This window comes from Pelodiscus sinensis, chromosome 22, assembly GCF_049634645.1.
Source record: "Pelodiscus sinensis isolate JC-2024 chromosome 22, ASM4963464v1, whole genome shotgun sequence".
Lineage (NCBI taxonomy): Eukaryota > Metazoa > Chordata > Testudines > Trionychidae > Pelodiscus > Pelodiscus sinensis.
The window spans coordinates 14534678-14550720 of record NC_134732.1 but is presented as its reverse complement, the minus strand read 5'-3'; the positions used below and the strand labels follow the sequence as shown (position 1 = coordinate 14550720).

Here is a 16043-nt window from a genome sequence, read left to right as displayed (position 1 = left end):
CCCCCATCTCAGCCTGGCGGGCCCCCTTCTTAGGATGACGAACACAGCAAATGTCAGGCTGGATCAGACCCAAGGTCCATCTAACCAGGATCTTGTCTCTGACTGACCAGAGGCAGCTGTTTCAGGAGGGGAAGGGGAAGGATTATGGAATGACATCTTCATAAGAGAGAGGCTGATTTTCAAACAGGGCACTGGGGATCTCTTTTGTGAACATGGTTACATATGGAAACATGAGCTTTTGACAAGCCCTTTTTTTTAATTGAAATCCAGAAGCAGGGATGTGGGAGAGATGAGTATGTTTCTCAAAGTTTTCTTGGGCCACAATCCCCAGGCCAGGTGGAATGGCAGGGAATGAAATCCTGAAACTTCCTTTCCTAGCGGGTTATTTTGAACATAGATTCTGGATGTGAAGAGCTAGCAAGATGCAGGGCATCCGGAAGGTGCATTTCCTCTTATTTAAGTGCCATGGTTTAGAGGGAAACCGCCTGATTTTGTGTGCCTAAAGCACAATCCCAAAAGGTGTTGCCGTTGAGGAATATGTTCCAGCTCAGAAACCTTAACTCTGATCCTGCAGGAGTCCAGGTTTTCACCGACCCTGCTTTTTTGAGGGAGGTGATTGTTCATCACAAGTCTCAAAGGAATTCAAGCTAACCTCAGATCCCCTATCAGCAGGGAGAGGGGGCTGGTGGCGAAAGGCCTGCTGATACTGCTAGTTGTCTTCCCAACGAGATACTGTTCTGGGAATGGAGGCCACAAGATGTGAACGAGGCCTTGAAGGCTGGTAAATCCTGGAGGCGCCCTGGGACGTGCAGTGTCTTGTGGCGAGGATGTTCAGCTGGTGGACTGCTGCCCCGTTACTGCAGCAGCACAGCGCTCAGTTGTGTGACGCTCTCTTGTCTTCCAGCCTGGGGACACAACGAGGCGGGCGGATGGCTTGTGTGCTGGCGTTGGGGCAGCGTCTGGGCCTGGGACCACACCGTCAGTCATTGCAGTTGAAGAAGAGAATGAAATACAACCCCAGGCTGGACAAGCACAGGCCAGTGTCTGCCAGCAGAAAGCAAGGCAGCTCAGACCCTCGGACTTCCATGCCCCTTTGCTGTATCCTGGCACTTGCCTTCGCCCGCCACCAGGCGCTTGCCCCAGGTCCCACGGGTGGTGAGCAGAGAAGGTGATGCAGCCTGTTGTCTGTGGGGGGCTCTGTCATACATAAAGCACCACCAGCACATAGATGACCCAGCTGATGCACACGAACACTCCAAAGAGCAGGCTGAAGAGAACCAGGGACCGGGCTTTTCTGGACGCTAGCTTGGCTTGGATCAGGTCTCCTCTGTTCAGGGCTGCTCGGGTCTAGAGTTGCGGGGGGGAGAGAGTGGACAGTAAGAAGAGGGATACAAGTTCCTTTCACTTCAAAGACAAGAGCTGAGGCCTCCCAAAGGGGGAGCCCCTGTCCCTGTGCACAGCTTTAAGCACATCTGATAAAGAACAAAGGCAGCAGCTGTTACTAATGGAAAGGGAAAGGGATGAAATTTCAGACCATCTAAGGCTCTGACCATGGATCCAGGCAGAAAACAAGCCAGCACTGTCAGAACCCTTCCAAAAAACCCCTTAGTGGGTAAAGAGTGGTGGTTGTCTCCCCAGAAAGCGCAGCAAGGTGCACTGGGCTGTCTTTCAACCACCAGCTGATTAGGCCCTGTCAGTCAGTCACACACACACAGGCTGTACATTGTCTGGCTGTAATGATCCCTGTACAGTTGAATAGGAACCAAGCAGCAAAAGGATGACCCAGCCAGGGTTTGGTTTGGGCTCAGTACATGTAGGGCTCTATATTCTAGAGTGCAATGAGCAAGGGGAATTTTCTGCCCCGGGAGGTACTTGCCGAATCCGTGTTCTTGGGATTTGAGGAAGAAACAGACAGTTTCCTGGGACTCCCTGTATACACGGGTGAGTGGTCACCCGATCTCGAGAGGAAAGGAATTCTTCCAGCCTTCCCACATCCCATGCCTGTGTTGACAGGCCTGGTGGGGTACAGCCGGCCTTTGGGGTGTTAAGCAGAGATTTTTGAGTGTGTCCGTGGAGCTGACAATCAATGTCCCGTGTATCAAGCGGCGCAGGGGAAAGACTCCCCAGCGTGTAACTTGTTGCCTAGCGTCCGGAGTGCTCCTCTCGGGGCTGCCTATTATTAAGCGTAGCCGCTCCCATCCCTAACGAGGAGAATAAATTCCAAGCACAGGGACTCCCACATCCCTCCTCCAAGCAAGTTCAGCCTGCCCAGGCAGCAGAAAGGGCAGGGCCCGTCCTACCTCGTGGGAATAGACCAGCGCGATCACCCCAGTCAATAAGCAGCAGAAGATCGTCACCAGCACCGACTCGACCATGTAATCTTTGGGCGGGCGCCCCCTGTCTGCTGGTGCTGGAAGCCCGCTGACGGGCAGCCCGTTGTACTGCAACACAAAGCAAAGGGCTCTGGTCATTCCTGGGCACATGCGACATGGAGAGGGGGTCCCGCGGCAAGGGCCACCGCCTTGGTACCCCATTGCTGTGGAATGGCGGAAGGTGCAGACGCAGGGCCCGCCCCCCTCTGCGGGATTGCTCCCTATGCTGTTTACTGCCATGTCTACCAGGGCGTTGTCCACACCGGGTTTCAAGGTCTCGCACCTTGGGGCTTCCACTCATCCGTGGCGGGGGGGGGGGGGGCAATTCTGCACCATCAGGAAGCTTTTCCCTTTCTAAGGTATCTGGGGATTCTCAAGCAAGGGCCGGGTACAGACCAGCCCCTTTCCAAGCCCTTCCTGTCTGCTGGCTTCCTCTTCTGACCCTGCGGTGCTGGCACTAGCCTACGAGTCCAGGCAGTCGCTTGGCACGGCACGTGCTCACAGCTGGCCCTGCTTCCTGCTCTGGGATCCTCTGCCTTCTCCTCACCCTCAAGTCCATACACTCATGGAAGGTTGGCCACAGGTAACACAGTCACACCAGGGGAAACAGCAGCCTCGGTGACTAATCTGCAGTACCAATGAGAGAGATGCAGGAAGGGGGCAAACATTGCACTCCAAACTCATGAGACGTGCTACCAGAGATGCATACTAGGGATGTCACTGGGTAGACGACTACATGATTAACCGATAAGCCTGGGCTTATAGGTTCATCCTGTTGTCTACACACATTCCACCCGCCTTTACTGCCTCTGTGTCAGAGGCAGCAATGGGGGGAGCCGGACCCAGTGCCTATAAGGAGCTGGTTTAAAAGTCAGCTCCCTATGAGCACCGGATCCACCTCCCCCTGTCCCCCCACCTCCGTGCTGTTCCTGCTGATGATGGAGAGGCTGGAGCCAATACACACAGGACAGTTTTCAAGCCAGCTCCCTGCGCATGCTACAGGCCCACCTGCCCTTCCCCCCCCCTTCACCCCCTCCCCCCCCCCGCACTGCCTCCTGCAGAGGCATAAAGCCTTAAGAGGCTTAAAACTCGGTTCCGCCTCCCCCCCAGCACCAGCTTTGCAGTGCTGTCTCCCCCCCACCCATGCTAGCAGCGCGGAGTGGCAGGAGATTCCCTGGGAGTGGGGCTGGATCACATTGGCTGCCAGCCCCACACCCAGGGATGGTCGAGTAACCGATAAGATTTCATGTGGCTACACAACTATTCAATGATACACTAGCAAACATCCCGGTTACATACAATAGAGTATGGGAAGGAGCCAGGAGGTACATTCTGCTGCAAAAGTCCTGGCTGGTACATGATGGGCACTTGTCCTGAGATGGCTGGGAAGGGTGGGTACATCATGTGAGCAGCCTTTGGGTCTGGAGGAGAATAGGGTGGAGGATCCCCAGCAAAGCTTGGGTTGGTGACTCCCGAAGTGCACTTGGGTTCTTGTCCTTCCTGGGCGGGGAAGTTGGGCTCAGCGGCAGTGCTGGTGAGTCCAGAAGAAGTGCAGCCCTGCTGCTCCTGCCCTGTCATCCCTCCTCTGCTGTGGTCTGCAGTGGAACCCCAGGCTGGTCCCGTCACGCCTCCCTCCGGGGGTTCGCAGCTCCGCAGTCCCTCCCTGGAGGTGCAGGAGAGGTCGCCTTCCATCTCTGGCCCTTGGAAGAAATTGCAGCAAAGGTTAAAGTGAGTGACAGGCACTTGCTGGTACTGTTGCTTTGAGGAAGTGAAGATTCCCCATTCCCGAGTGCTGAGACAAGCCAGCAATGCCCCTGCAGACAAACGCACATGACGAATGGCCACAGCAGCTCATCCTCCCATTCACACGGAGCCTGTCCCACACCCCTTCCACAGACAGACCCAGCCAAATAAGAGCCAACCCTGAACTGACTCAGGCTGTTTGCAGCCAGCTCTTTTCTCCTGTGCTCCAAGCAGCTACGCTGAGATACTAGGGGGGCTCTGGGTGACCAGAAGCAGCAAGCACCAGAAATCTCATGACATGTTCTCCAGAGGTTTCCAGCTCAGTCCTATTGACACCCCAGGAGAGAGGCTCTTCCAAATCTCGGAACCTCTACAGGCCTGGCTAGACACAAGGATGTCTGCTTTTGTCTAGTATTCATGGGCTAGCCCAAAGCACTAGAATTGCAGCCAACGTGGTGTTTGTGTACCTGTTTCACAGGCCAAGTGATTAGCGAAGACAGGTGGTTATTACAATGCTCTGAATCTCCATGTACTTTACGGTGGAACTGTTTGGCAAGAACAGAAGAACCTCAATATAATGGCACCTCATTCGCTCCTTGACTTGATGTCCCCAAGGATTCGGCTGACATAGAGCTTGATTTCACACCAGATCTGAGTTCGCTGCTTGGTGGCCTAGCATCCTTTTCCCCTCTGCCTGGCTCTGCATACTGGGCAATGTTTGATTTTTGAATAGGGAATAAATCCAGGAACTTTTTTGGAGAGGGGAGAAGAAGGGAGTTGATGAAACAAAAAATTCTGTCTCTTTTGGAGTATTCTGTCCAGTTCTGGGCACCACATTTCAAGAAAAATATGAAGAAACTTGAAGGTCCAAAGAAGAGCAACAAAAATGATGAAAGGTCTAGAAAACATGAGCTAGGAGGGAAGATTGAAAGAATTGGGATTGTTTTGTTTGGAAAGGAGAAGACTGAGCAGAGACATTAGAGCAGTTTTCAAGTATCTAAAAGGGTGTTACAAGGAGGAGGGAGAAAAATAGTTCTCCTTGGCCTCTGAGGTTAGGACAAGAAGCAATGGGCTTAAACTGCAGCAAGGGAGGTTTAGGTTGAACATTAGGAAAAACTTCTTGTCAGGGGCTGTGTCTAGACTAGCCAGTTTTTCCAGAAAATCAGCCACTTTTCCAGAAAAACTTGCCAGCTGTCTACACTGGCCGCTTGAATTTCCGCAAAAGCACTGACTTCCTACTGTAAGAAATCAGTGCTTCTTGCGGAAATACTATGCTGCTCCCATTTAGGCAAAAGTCCTTTTGCGCAAAAGGGCCAGTGTAGACAGCTCAGATTTGTTTTCCGCAAAATAGCCCCGATCGCGAAAATGGCGATCAGGGCTTTTTTGCAGAAAAACGCGTCTAGATTGGCACGGACGCTTTTCTGCAAAAAGTGCTTTTGCAGAAAAGAGTCCGTGCCAATCTAGATGCTCTTTTCCGAAAATGCTTTTAATGGAAAACTTTTCCTTTAAAAGCATTTCTGGAAAATCATGCCAGTCTAGACACAGCCAGGGTGGTTAAACTCTGGAATAAATTGCCTAGGGAGGTTGTGGAATCTCGGTCACTGGAGACATTTAAGAGCAGGTTAGATAGATCATCCCTATAGATATCTAGGCAGTTCCTGTTCCTGCCATGAGAGCAGGAGATTGGACTCGATGACCTCTCGAGGACCCTTCCAGTTCTAGAATTCTATGTTTCTGGGTTTTAGAAACTTATATAAAGGAATAAAGCATGTTGACAGGTGAAATTAAAAGTGAAGCTGGACCCTGATGGGGTTATTTGTGTGTGACAGCACAGAAACTTGCATGACTTTATGGTTCACATACATGTTGGGGTGGTTTGTAATATTACTCGGGGGGAGGAGGGGAAATGCAATTAAAGTACCAAAAATCGAGGATGTCCATAACACTGGACAATGTCAGCTGCCGTTATTCATGTTGTGCATAAATCTCAGCTCATGGTGACTTTTCAAGTCTGCAGAGGCGTAGTTGTGCTGTGCAACGGCAACAGCCACCTTCTCCATGCAGTGAAACCTTTCAGGTGCTGAAGGACTCTATGGACAAAGGCGGCTGGCCTTTGGCTCAGAGGAGCCATAGTGTGTAGCACTGGAGACTTACACACTGTGCTCTCTCCTGCAGTTTGCATTTGGTACTTGATATTTTTTTTCAGATGGACGTAAATTATTGAGCTTAGCATACAACTTAATGGCGAACTGTTTCCATATATAAGCACTTTTAGAAGCTGAATGCACGCTTCAGTTAAATAATTCCCATATCGGCCCCTACTGTGGGCAGGTAAGTTCTTTAGCCTCATTTTATAGGTGGAGACGCTGCTACAGCAAGGCGAGGTAGCTAGTAGGAGGCCACATGGCGAGTCAGTCACATAACTACAATTGGGTGCTCACTGACTGGATTCTGGAAATGGCCTTTCCTCCATTCTAGCCAAAGGGGGTCTGCAGTAATAATGCTCCACCTCTGGAAACCACCAGCTGGGAAAGGAAGTGACCTGACAGAGCAAATCCCTGCTCACCAGCTGCTCTGTCGTGCGCTAGCACTTTGGTTCAAGGTACAATGAGTTGGGTTATTGAATTGTCACTGTGGGCCCAGCTGTGGCTGGTGGCTCCTGACAGTGAAGCTGAGCATGTGTTGCTTAAAACGAGGCCACGTTGTAGAACGGACCTGGGAAGCTGGACTGCTGAGTTCCCTGCTCTGTCATGGACTTTGCTGCGATTCTGTGGGTCTCTAGTGCTCCAGCCTCCAAGATGTTTGAGTCTTGATGCGGCTGGACTGAGTCTCAGCTGGGTGGGGTGACACTGGGCAGGTTGCACCCTCTCTGGGTCTTGGTTTCTCCTGTCTTAAAAGGGGGAAGGCAGGAATAGTCTCTTGGGAGGACCCTGGGGATGGGAAAACACTTCGAGCTCTCTGGCAGACGAGCGCAGTCCGTGTGCAAAATGCCACAATTTGTCTGAATAATCTCCTGGGGGAAAGTCTCCATCAGCGGGAAGCGCCTAGAGTTCCGGCTCCAGTTCCTGGGCTTCCAGACAACATAAGGAGAATTAAGCCAAGCCAGGTGCATACCCCAAGGCTGCTGCCTGCCTCCCTCCCTAGTGGCTGCCAGCACAGCAGAGCAGCCTCCTAACAGGTCGTATTGTGGGGCATAAATTTCCCCTACGGCAGAAGGGCTCGGCTTCCCCTCTCCGCGTGACACGCGGCCACTGGAGCGTGTCTAACCTGAGGCTGCGGCCAGCCAAGGAGAGAGGCCCAGACCCCTCCGAACTGGGCCGCCCCCCCACTGTGAAACCCCAGTCAGGCCTTGGCTCAGCTTCCAGGCTTCAGAGCTGGTTTGTGCTGAAAGGAGGCCCAACCCCAACCCCCCCCCCCCCCCCCCAACGGTTTGCGTCAAAGACTGAAATGAACATTCCTGCCCTGGGGCCTGCGAGTGCCGTGAAATGCCTCGACTCTGACTCCATAAGAAACTTTCCATTCAATATTAAAGCCTTACAGGGCCTAGAGCCGCCCTCCATGGCAGGCAGAATCTTCTGGGCCTTGCCCAATTTCTGTGGCCTGGTCAGGCGGGATCCCACCTGACCAGACCTCTCCGTGCGCACTTGGCTGTCTGGCCAGGGATTGCCAGAGGGATGTCTGCCATAACGTCCCCCCCCCCCCCCCCCCCGCCTTCCTGCGGTTCAGCTACTGTTAACAACGCATGCCGGGCCGATGAGGGAAATGAAGACGAGCTGGAGGGGGTTTGTCTCTGATGGAGAAGGCATGTCAGGGCGGAGCAGGACCTGAGCGTAGGTGCTCCCCTCATTTGGCGTCACTATTACCTAACGGCCAAAAAACATCCATGCTCCTTCTGAGGGCGAAAGTGTCCCAGGTCTGGGTGAGTTCTGCAGTGGCAGGTCAGTTGCCTGAGCACCCGTGGGTGGCCGCTAGGCCTGTTCTATGGTAACTTCTCTCTTTAAATCCTTTGAGAGAAATTACTCCAGGGCTTTTGACTCTCCCCTCTGGAGGAGAAGAGCAACTGCAAATGTAAGCGGGGGAATGGTCCTGCTATTGTGGGGAACATTCCTGGCTTCTATACCACCCCGGTGAAATGGACCAGCGAAAGGATCTGAGTCCCCGCTCCCACTTCCTTTACCGCACGGCCTCCCTGTTCCTGAGGGCTCCCCCTCCACTCTCCTGAGCAGCAGAGCCCTCGAAACCCCAACAAGGCTGGGCCCAGGTTTCCTGGGGCTTAATCCCCGACCTTGTAGTCACTAGGGGTAGGAGTTAGGGTGTCCCCACTCCGAGGTGCTCTCTTCTCACTGGATGCCTTCTTGGCCTAGTGATCACTTCATAAGGTTCAAAGCAAATACAATTTATTAAACATCAACTGATTAAAGAGAAAAGAATAAGAAAAAATGAGACTGGTTAAATGAGAACACACAGCCCTGCTCTGTAGCACGGGGACATCAACACAGAATTCTGCAGAGTGTAAGGACAGTCCACAGTCTCTTCCTTAGAGGCCCCTTAGAGGCCTTGGATGTGCTGCGGGGGGGGGGGGGGGCTGCAGGCTGGACACGCTTGCTCTGACTGTGACCACACAGCCTCAAGCTCTAAGTGGCCAGACCCCTCTCCCAGTCCAGAGCCTCTCCCCACACTTTGCAGTTCCCAGCTGCTCACCACATCCAGCTGCAGGGTGCTGCTTGGCCAGTCTCTAGCTTCTTGCGTTGCTTCTCTGTTCCTTGTGGCTCTCTGAGCACTGCCAGTCTGCTGCTCAACACAGGGTCTGCGCTCCTTGAGCTGTGTGTGTCAAGCTCAGCAGCTGCAAAAACTGCCCCTCAGCACACAGCTTGCACTACTTGGGCTGTGTCCCTGATGGTCTAGTGGTTAGGATCCAGCACTCTCACTGCTGTGGCCTGGGTTCGATTCCCAGTCAGGGAAACCAGCATGCAATTTCATGTGACAGCTGCCTAGGCTCTCTGTTTGCTCAGAGAGAGCCAGAACAATCCCAGCGCACAGGGAGGATGGGGCCTGGCCTCTCCCCTTCCTCACTGGCCTGTCCAACCTGTCAGTCAGGCTGAGCTGGAGTGTTGGCTGCTTTCCATTGTCTCTGGGGTCTGTCAGTCTCATGAACCCTTCCCCTTCTGAAACTGGGAGCTGGCAAACCAAAAAACTCCCACAGAGTTTTAGAAAGGGGTAACAGTCCCCTTACCCAAAGGTAGAACCTCTAAACATTGGGACTATGGATGTGGTGGGCACTTGGGCAGTGGGGCTGGTGACATTAGCCATAGGGCAGCTGGGGGTCCAGCAGCAGCCTGGCCTGGTCTGGCAGCAGCTGTGGGAGAGCCCGGGCCAGGGCTGACGGTATCTGTGGGGCCAGTGGCAGCTGGGGACTAGCAGCCCAAGTGGGCTTTTGGCCTGCTGGGCAGCAGCAGCCAGTCCAGGGTTTGGCAGGGGAGGGGGTGTTGGCAGCTGAGGCCAGGAGGGGAGTCTGGTGGTGGGGGGCAGAGTTGACCTCCTTGGTCCAGCAAAATTTGTTGTTCAGTACCAGTCAGGTCCCGAGGATGCTGGACCAGGGAGGTCCAATCTGTACCACCCAGCCCTTCAACACTGGTTTATATTGCTAGCTTTCCCCTTCCTCCAGACCCCTGTGAGTTCAGGCAGCAAGGATTCTCCTTCCTACACCAGGACACCAAAACACGGAGACCACATGACTTGCCCCAGGTCAGTGCTTGTGTCCAGACTCCCTCTCAGGAGTCAGTGCGTCTCTGGACCTAGAGCTGTGTGAAAAGGCGGGAGAGCGGGGTGTTCACAGGTAGGTCCAAAAAATCAGAGGAAAAAATCATTTGGGGTCACCCTGAAAGCGAAATTTTGCAGTTTGGCAAATCAAGAAGTAAATAAATAAATGTAGCTTAGTTGGTGACAAGCTAAATGTTGTATTTCCATTTTCATCTACCCCCCCTCCCTCTTTAAATGCAAGAAGCAAAGGTCATTTTGAAGAGGAGAGGGTTCAAATCGAAAAGTCAAAACGTTTTGTTTAAAAAATGACCAAACAAAAGGCTTAGACTTTTTTTCGAAAAAACTCCAGCTACAAGCATTTGCCAATGTGACGTGTTTGTGTACCGGCATCTATCCGTCACCCCCCAGGGGAAAAAAGTTACACTTGAGAATTTTGCTCATCCTGTATGTGCCCTCTAAGACATGTGCATCTCTCATGCAACCCCCAGCTGAAAGTAGGTTAACTCTTGGACAGCCCTGCAGGGAGAGACTGTATCCTCAACCTGCACATACCTTCCAGCTGCAGTGTGATCCTGCCATTGGGGTGTTGCTGGGCCTGCCTCTCGGCATCTGGACTTGATATCAGGGTTCAGTGCCAGCACGTAGATTGCTCAGGACTAGGGCTCACCCTGGGTGGGTTTCACACGTTCCCTTTCCAAATCCAGTGCAATTCAGGGGTTTTCTAGGAAAGCAGCAGGAATCCAGCCCAAACCAACCTGTGCTTGATGCTGCAGCTTCATGAGGCTCCATGCAGGAGTGGGGGAGGGACGGGATAGGGGAAGAATCTGAGTTGCTCTCTCTGTCTAGTATCACTTCTTGGGGCAGAATTTCCTCCTGGAAATGAAGGATTGGATTTTGGCTACAGTTCCTGAAGGAGGGGAATGCCTGCATGCTATTTGTGATCACCTCTGTCCAAGGACAGGCGTATGAAGTATAAATACCCAGATTCCATGTCTCTGGTTTCTTCTGCTAGGAAACTCACTGGCCAGGCCTTGAAATCTGCTGCCACTTGACAGAGTGAGAATTCACTCCCGCTCTTTGGTGACTGGGAGCTGCCAGCCACATAGAAACTCTCAAACACATGCAGGCAAGCTTTCTCCTCTCCCACAAAACACTGTGCAATGCTTTGCGTAGCAGAAACGAGCTCCGGCAGCTGGTGCCCGTTTCTAACACGCTACTCCCCAGAGGGGTTTCTCTTTACGTGAACCAATAATGGTAAGAGTCACATGCTCTGAGCCCCATCTGGCAACCTGGAATTCCTGAGTTTTAATCCTGGTTTTGACACTGACTTGCCCTGTGCCCTGGAGTCAGTCACCCAACCCTGTGCCTCAGTTTCCCATCTGTGGCATGGAGATGCTAGTGTTTACTTGGCTCACAGATAGACCCTATAACTCTTGATAGACCCTAATTTGACTGCTAGAAACTGCATAGACTCCAGAGGTCTCCCTTCGCCAGACACAACCTAATTCAGTTAGATTGGCCCTTATAGTGCTCGACCCAAAAGAAAGGAACGTTCACGTTACCTGAATTAATGGACGTGCCTCTCTCGTCTTACTTGGTTTCACTCCAGACCATGCTGTGGTGCGTCCCAAAGCCAATGAAGATTCCCTGCCAGTGGGATCAGCTGTTCCCTGGAAGTTCTCCTGAGCTATCTACACTCGTGGGCTAGAGTGAGGATCCTCTGCCTGCATTTCTCCTGGGCGTGACTGTCCTGTGAACTAAGTCCCGGCCTCTTTCCTTGCTTGCATTCGGTTTCCTGAAGCTGTGCTGAGCTTTATTAATAATTGACGAGCTTGTTTGCAGACGACTGTGTACACAAGGGCAGCATAGCTCCCGTGCCATGGCGTTCCCAGCCAGGCTAGGCTGTACCAGTATCTCCCTGCTCCTGGGGGCGGGGCGGAGGTGGGGGGGAAGGATGAAGGCCAGACTTCAGCACTGAGACCAGACTTCCCTATCTACCCTGGCAGAGGGAGCATAAGCCTGTCAGAGCCTGCTCCAGATAAGGGGATACAATAGAGGGGGAGGGACACCCCCCCAAACAGGCCACAAAGCCCTTTGAACTGTAAATACCTATTGGAGCCAAATCACATTAAATAACTGGCACTGGGAGGCAGGGCTGCTGTTTTGGCTTTTAGACCTGGACTGGGCTGAGGTGGCTGCCGGGACAAGTGGAAGGAGGATTCTGCCTGAGAGAGCTTCTCCCCCACTATGGACAAAGGAATTCCCTTCCATCGGCCCCTTGCATGAGTGTGAAATGTTCCTGGGAAAGGGGCTTTTTACGCAACGCCGGTCCCCGTCGGGGCAGGCCAGTCTCTTCCTCTTCACAAAGCAAATTGGTGGACGAGAACATTGGGGAGCAACACACAATCCTGGGGCTGGAGGAGACCTCAGGAGGTCACTGGGTCCAGCCCCCTGCCCAAAGCAGGACCAACCCAACTAAACCATCCCAGCCAGGGCTTTGTCAAGATGGGACTTAAAAACCTCTAGGGATGGAGATTCCACCACCTCCTGAGGGAACCCATCCCAGTGCTTCACCACCCTCCTAGGGAAATAGTTTTTCCTAATATCTAACCTAGACCTCCCCCACTGCACATTAAGACCATTGCTCCTTGTTGTGCCATCCGACACTACTGAGAACAGCTTCTCACCATCTTCTTTGGAACCCCCCTTCAGGAAGTTGAAGGCTGCTCTCAAATCCCCCCTCACTCCTCTCTTCTGCAGACTAAATAAAACCATATCCCTCAGCCTCTCCTAACCTGGGCTGCAGCTGTTTCTGGGGTGGAACGCTGTCGCTCTGTTTTAACAAAACACAGCAATGCTACACGTCAGGCAGTTGTGGCTGAGCTGGCACAGGTAGACACTGATGGGGAGAGGGGCTGCATAGGAAAAGTGCCTCTCCCAAGCCCAGACAAGCAGAGATGCTTTGAATATTTTCACGTGAAAGGCATTTTGTCACTAATGGCTTTTCTTTGTTACAAATATTTTTTTGTGAAAAGTTGCCAGTGTTGATTCCTCTCCCCCCCCCCCCCCCCACACACAAAGATGTCACGCTTTGGTCCCCAGCACGTCATCCATTAAAACAGCTATTGGCATTTTACCGGCACCTGGGATTCTCTAAAGCATCTGTGCCATTGTCAGTGAAAGTGTTGCAGAGAGCACAACTTGGAAAATTGTAAAGGGGGAGGGAGACCCAAACTGGATCTGTTTCAAGCCCTTTCTTGGGCTGCAGTCATAATATCACCTCCCCGAGGGGGACAGATGGCTACAGGCCTGGTCGCCACACAGTTTTGTGCCAGTATAACTGTGCTGGTTAGGGGTGTGATTCGGGAGGGGTGTAGTTAGACCAGTACGGGCTCTAGTGTGGAAAGCCATACAATGTGGGCAAGGAGCCAAGCTCTCAGGAATCCAAGGCTGTGTTTACACTAGGAGCTTATTGCCCATATATGAATACTGTTACGTTACACCAGCAAAACCCTCCTGGCTGGACACAGCGATGCCAGCAGAGCTGCACTTGGCATTAGTGAAACCATAAAACAGAGCAGTTTTGTTAGCGTAACTGTGTCTGCATCCCACACTTCTGTCAGCTCAGCTGTGCCAGTCAGGGGTCACACCTCCTCCTGCCCCTGAGGGGCATTCCAGCAGACGGCTGCCCTTTGCCTCCCCCAGTCTGCTCTGCTGGGTGGCTATTTCTGCTGCTCTACCTGAGCTGTGGCATGACACAGTCGCAGTGCTGGCTTCTGGCTGTAGCGCTTTCTTCTGCGACTCATTAACTCCAAATGAGGGTTCTTCTTTAGCAATGGTCTGTTTGGAACTAGGACAGGCCAGGAAGATAGCCCAGGTACCTGTGTCAGGTGTGATTGGGTCTGACTGAAAACCACATTCCTTTCCCTGTTCCCAATGCTTCTTATCCGCCTGTACTTGTTGCTGGCTTTGTCTTTGGTGCAATTAGCCTTAAATCTCTCCTCCTTGCCTCTTCCAACGCTTCCCTTTGCCTGTCTGCACTGCCACCCTGCTATCTCCTGGGCCAACCTGAAACTATAGTTACAGAGAGGTGTTGAAGTAGGGGCAGGACCAGCATATCTGAAAGGGCTGAAAATCAGGAACAAGGCCTGAGGATGTGGGAGTGCGAGATGGGCTGGCGCCGCAACTTCCACGGATAGTGGAATGTAGGTTCATTTTTCCAGTCACCATCTGAGTGCAGCTGATTCCCTTACTCTGATTATTTCTTAATCAGCTCTTCAGAAATTGAGTTCTATGAGCTCTTGATTGTCACTGCGACAGTCAGGGCTGAGTCAGTCGCTGGTACTTGCCACATGAGTCAATTGTGTCCAAGACGCCCTTGGCTTGCTGACAGCTAACCTGGTTTGCTCATTGGACAGCTTATCAGGCAGTCACTAGATAGTGATGAGCTATGACACGGGCTTATCCGGGGACAGAACTGCCATGTAACAGGGGGAACACGTCCCTTCCTGTGTAATGTGAATAGGTCAAGCTGAAGGTGATGTGCAGTATGAAACTTCTCTCTCCACCTTCTGAAAAATAGAGACCTCATGTAATCCTGATGCAGAGCCCCAGGAGTTAGGATCCCAGATACAAAGACACCGCGAAATCGCATTGCTTGGTTGGCAAAGGTCTTTTATTAGACTAGAATATATACATGAAAGAAGATTTCCGTGTCAGCCTCTATAAAAACTTGTGGCTGTTTCTTTATTGCTGTAGTTGCAAAAGGAGCCAGTGTCTGATGCGACGGAGGAGTAGCCTTTTTTCCTGACTTCCTCAGACTGGAGACCCGGGAAATGCAGCGCCCTTTTGTTCTGGTCAGACAAGCAAAGAGCTCTACAGTTATCAGTTAAATTGTCTGTGGTAATTTCAGGACAATTAAAACAATTTCCCAGCTAAGCGAAAACTTCAGCAAAATTTACCTTATGTCGGGTTTGAAATCTCTGCTTTCCTATTGATCCCATTGGTAGACTGTGTCCCATATTATCCCTGTTCCTGGATCGTTAACTTTTTTCTCTGGGAGTAAATTGTTTAATGATTACCTCAGACACATTTTTAAAGTTTGACTGAGTTATTTCCTTTGTAGTGATTGAAGTAGGTGCTCTGCCAGGCACCTGTCTCCAGTTTGTGTGACAAAGGTTGTAGTGAGCAATATAGACATTGATCCTGACTTTCCTATCAGGGTTTTCCAACCATTAACACTAACTAACTAGCACTAACACTGAGGGCAGAACTGTGTTTATTATGCTGCAATTTCTTTTTAAATTTCTCATGGTTCTGAGTTGCTTTCTTGCCTTGCCCACCCCAATTTGTTCATATAATTGGTAGTTTTTGCTGTACTGTCCCTTTTGTGGCACTTCTCATATGTAAATGTGGTGCATTCTTGAACCTGTCCTTTCTGGGTCTCTGTGTGATGTAGTTGTTCCATTACGTAGTAAAAAAAATGACCAGCATGGAAAGAAATATTTATCTAGCCTAAAAGAGTCCTTCTGAGTTTTCAGGACTTTGATTTTATATGGCAAACTGACTATTTTTTTGCCTTCTCCATCTACCAAATGTACAAACGCATATGATCTTGTCTGAAAATTCCTCCCAAGACTGCTCTGTTTGCCATCTCTTTTGTTTCCTGATACTGATTTCCATACGGTCTGTTGTCTGTTTCTACTATGTAGACAGCACAAATGCATTGTACAGAACCCGTTAATACTGGTATGACCACCTACATAATGTGGGCCAGAGAATTTCACCAGTTGATGCTTGCATCGAGCTTGTAACTTCTGAGTGAGTAAGGTCTCAATGTAAAGACTTCAAGTAACAAAGAATCCACCACAATCCATGGCTGCCCCAGGGCTTAATTACCTTCACTCTTCACTGCTTGTACCTTATTTCTAGTCTTGAGTTTTTCTTGCTTCTGGCCATTGGATCTTCCTATGCCTGTGTGTGCTAAATTACTGAGGTCTCTACTATCAAAAATCATTATAAAACTTACTCAAGAGTATTACAATTTTCATATCTACAGTAGTTGGAGGGGGCAGCAGGAAACTCAAGGATCGATTAATCCCCATCCAAACTGTTAGGGATATATTGCAGGCTTTTGGAGCGAGAATGGCCGTTCATGCACAAAAGCTT

At 51.2% G+C, this 16043-nt stretch overlaps 1 protein-coding gene and 1 non-coding gene across 3 annotated transcripts; one reads left to right on the top strand and one right to left on the bottom strand.

Annotated features, from left to right (window-relative positions):
• Window positions 1-235: 235 nt before the first annotated feature.
• PRRT1B (proline rich transmembrane protein 1B) lies at window positions 236-11617 on the bottom strand. 2 transcript variants are annotated; one of them, XM_006128388.4, is made up of 5 exons: window positions 11438-11617; window positions 10631-10748; window positions 3672-4072; window positions 2301-2441; window positions 236-1347 (listed from the first exon to the last, which is right to left on the bottom strand). In XM_006128388.4, exons 2-5 carry the CDS (start codon window positions 10662-10664, stop codon window positions 1201-1203), a joined length of 723 nt encoding a protein of 240 aa, XP_006128450.1. In that variant the 5' UTR covers window positions 10665-10748; window positions 11438-11617; the 3' UTR covers window positions 236-1200. The 2 variants fall into 2 exon arrangements, with proteins under 2 accessions (XP_006128450.1, XP_006128451.1); XM_006128389.4 differs by lacking the exon at window positions 10631-10748 and having other exon boundaries at window positions 11438-11610.
• On the top strand, window positions 9006-9077 carry TRNAE-CUC (transfer RNA glutamic acid (anticodon CUC)). The gene has a single exon. It is a non-coding gene; the product is annotated as a tRNA-Glu (tRNA).
• Window positions 11618-16043: the final 4426 nt, after the last annotated feature.

Coding starts and splice junctions, on each gene's coding strand:
- PRRT1B (XM_006128388.4), bottom strand. CDS start 10,664: ATGGAGCCTCATGAAGCTGCAGCATCAAGCACAG. Junction 4,073..10,630: donor AGCTGCAGCATCAAGCACAG/GTTGGTTTGGGC, acceptor ATTTCTTCCAAG/GGCCAGAGATGGAAGGCGAC. Junction 1,348..2,300: donor CGCTGGTCTATTCCCACGAG/GTAGGACGGGCC, acceptor CCGCAACTCTAG/ACCCGAGCAGCCCTGAACAG.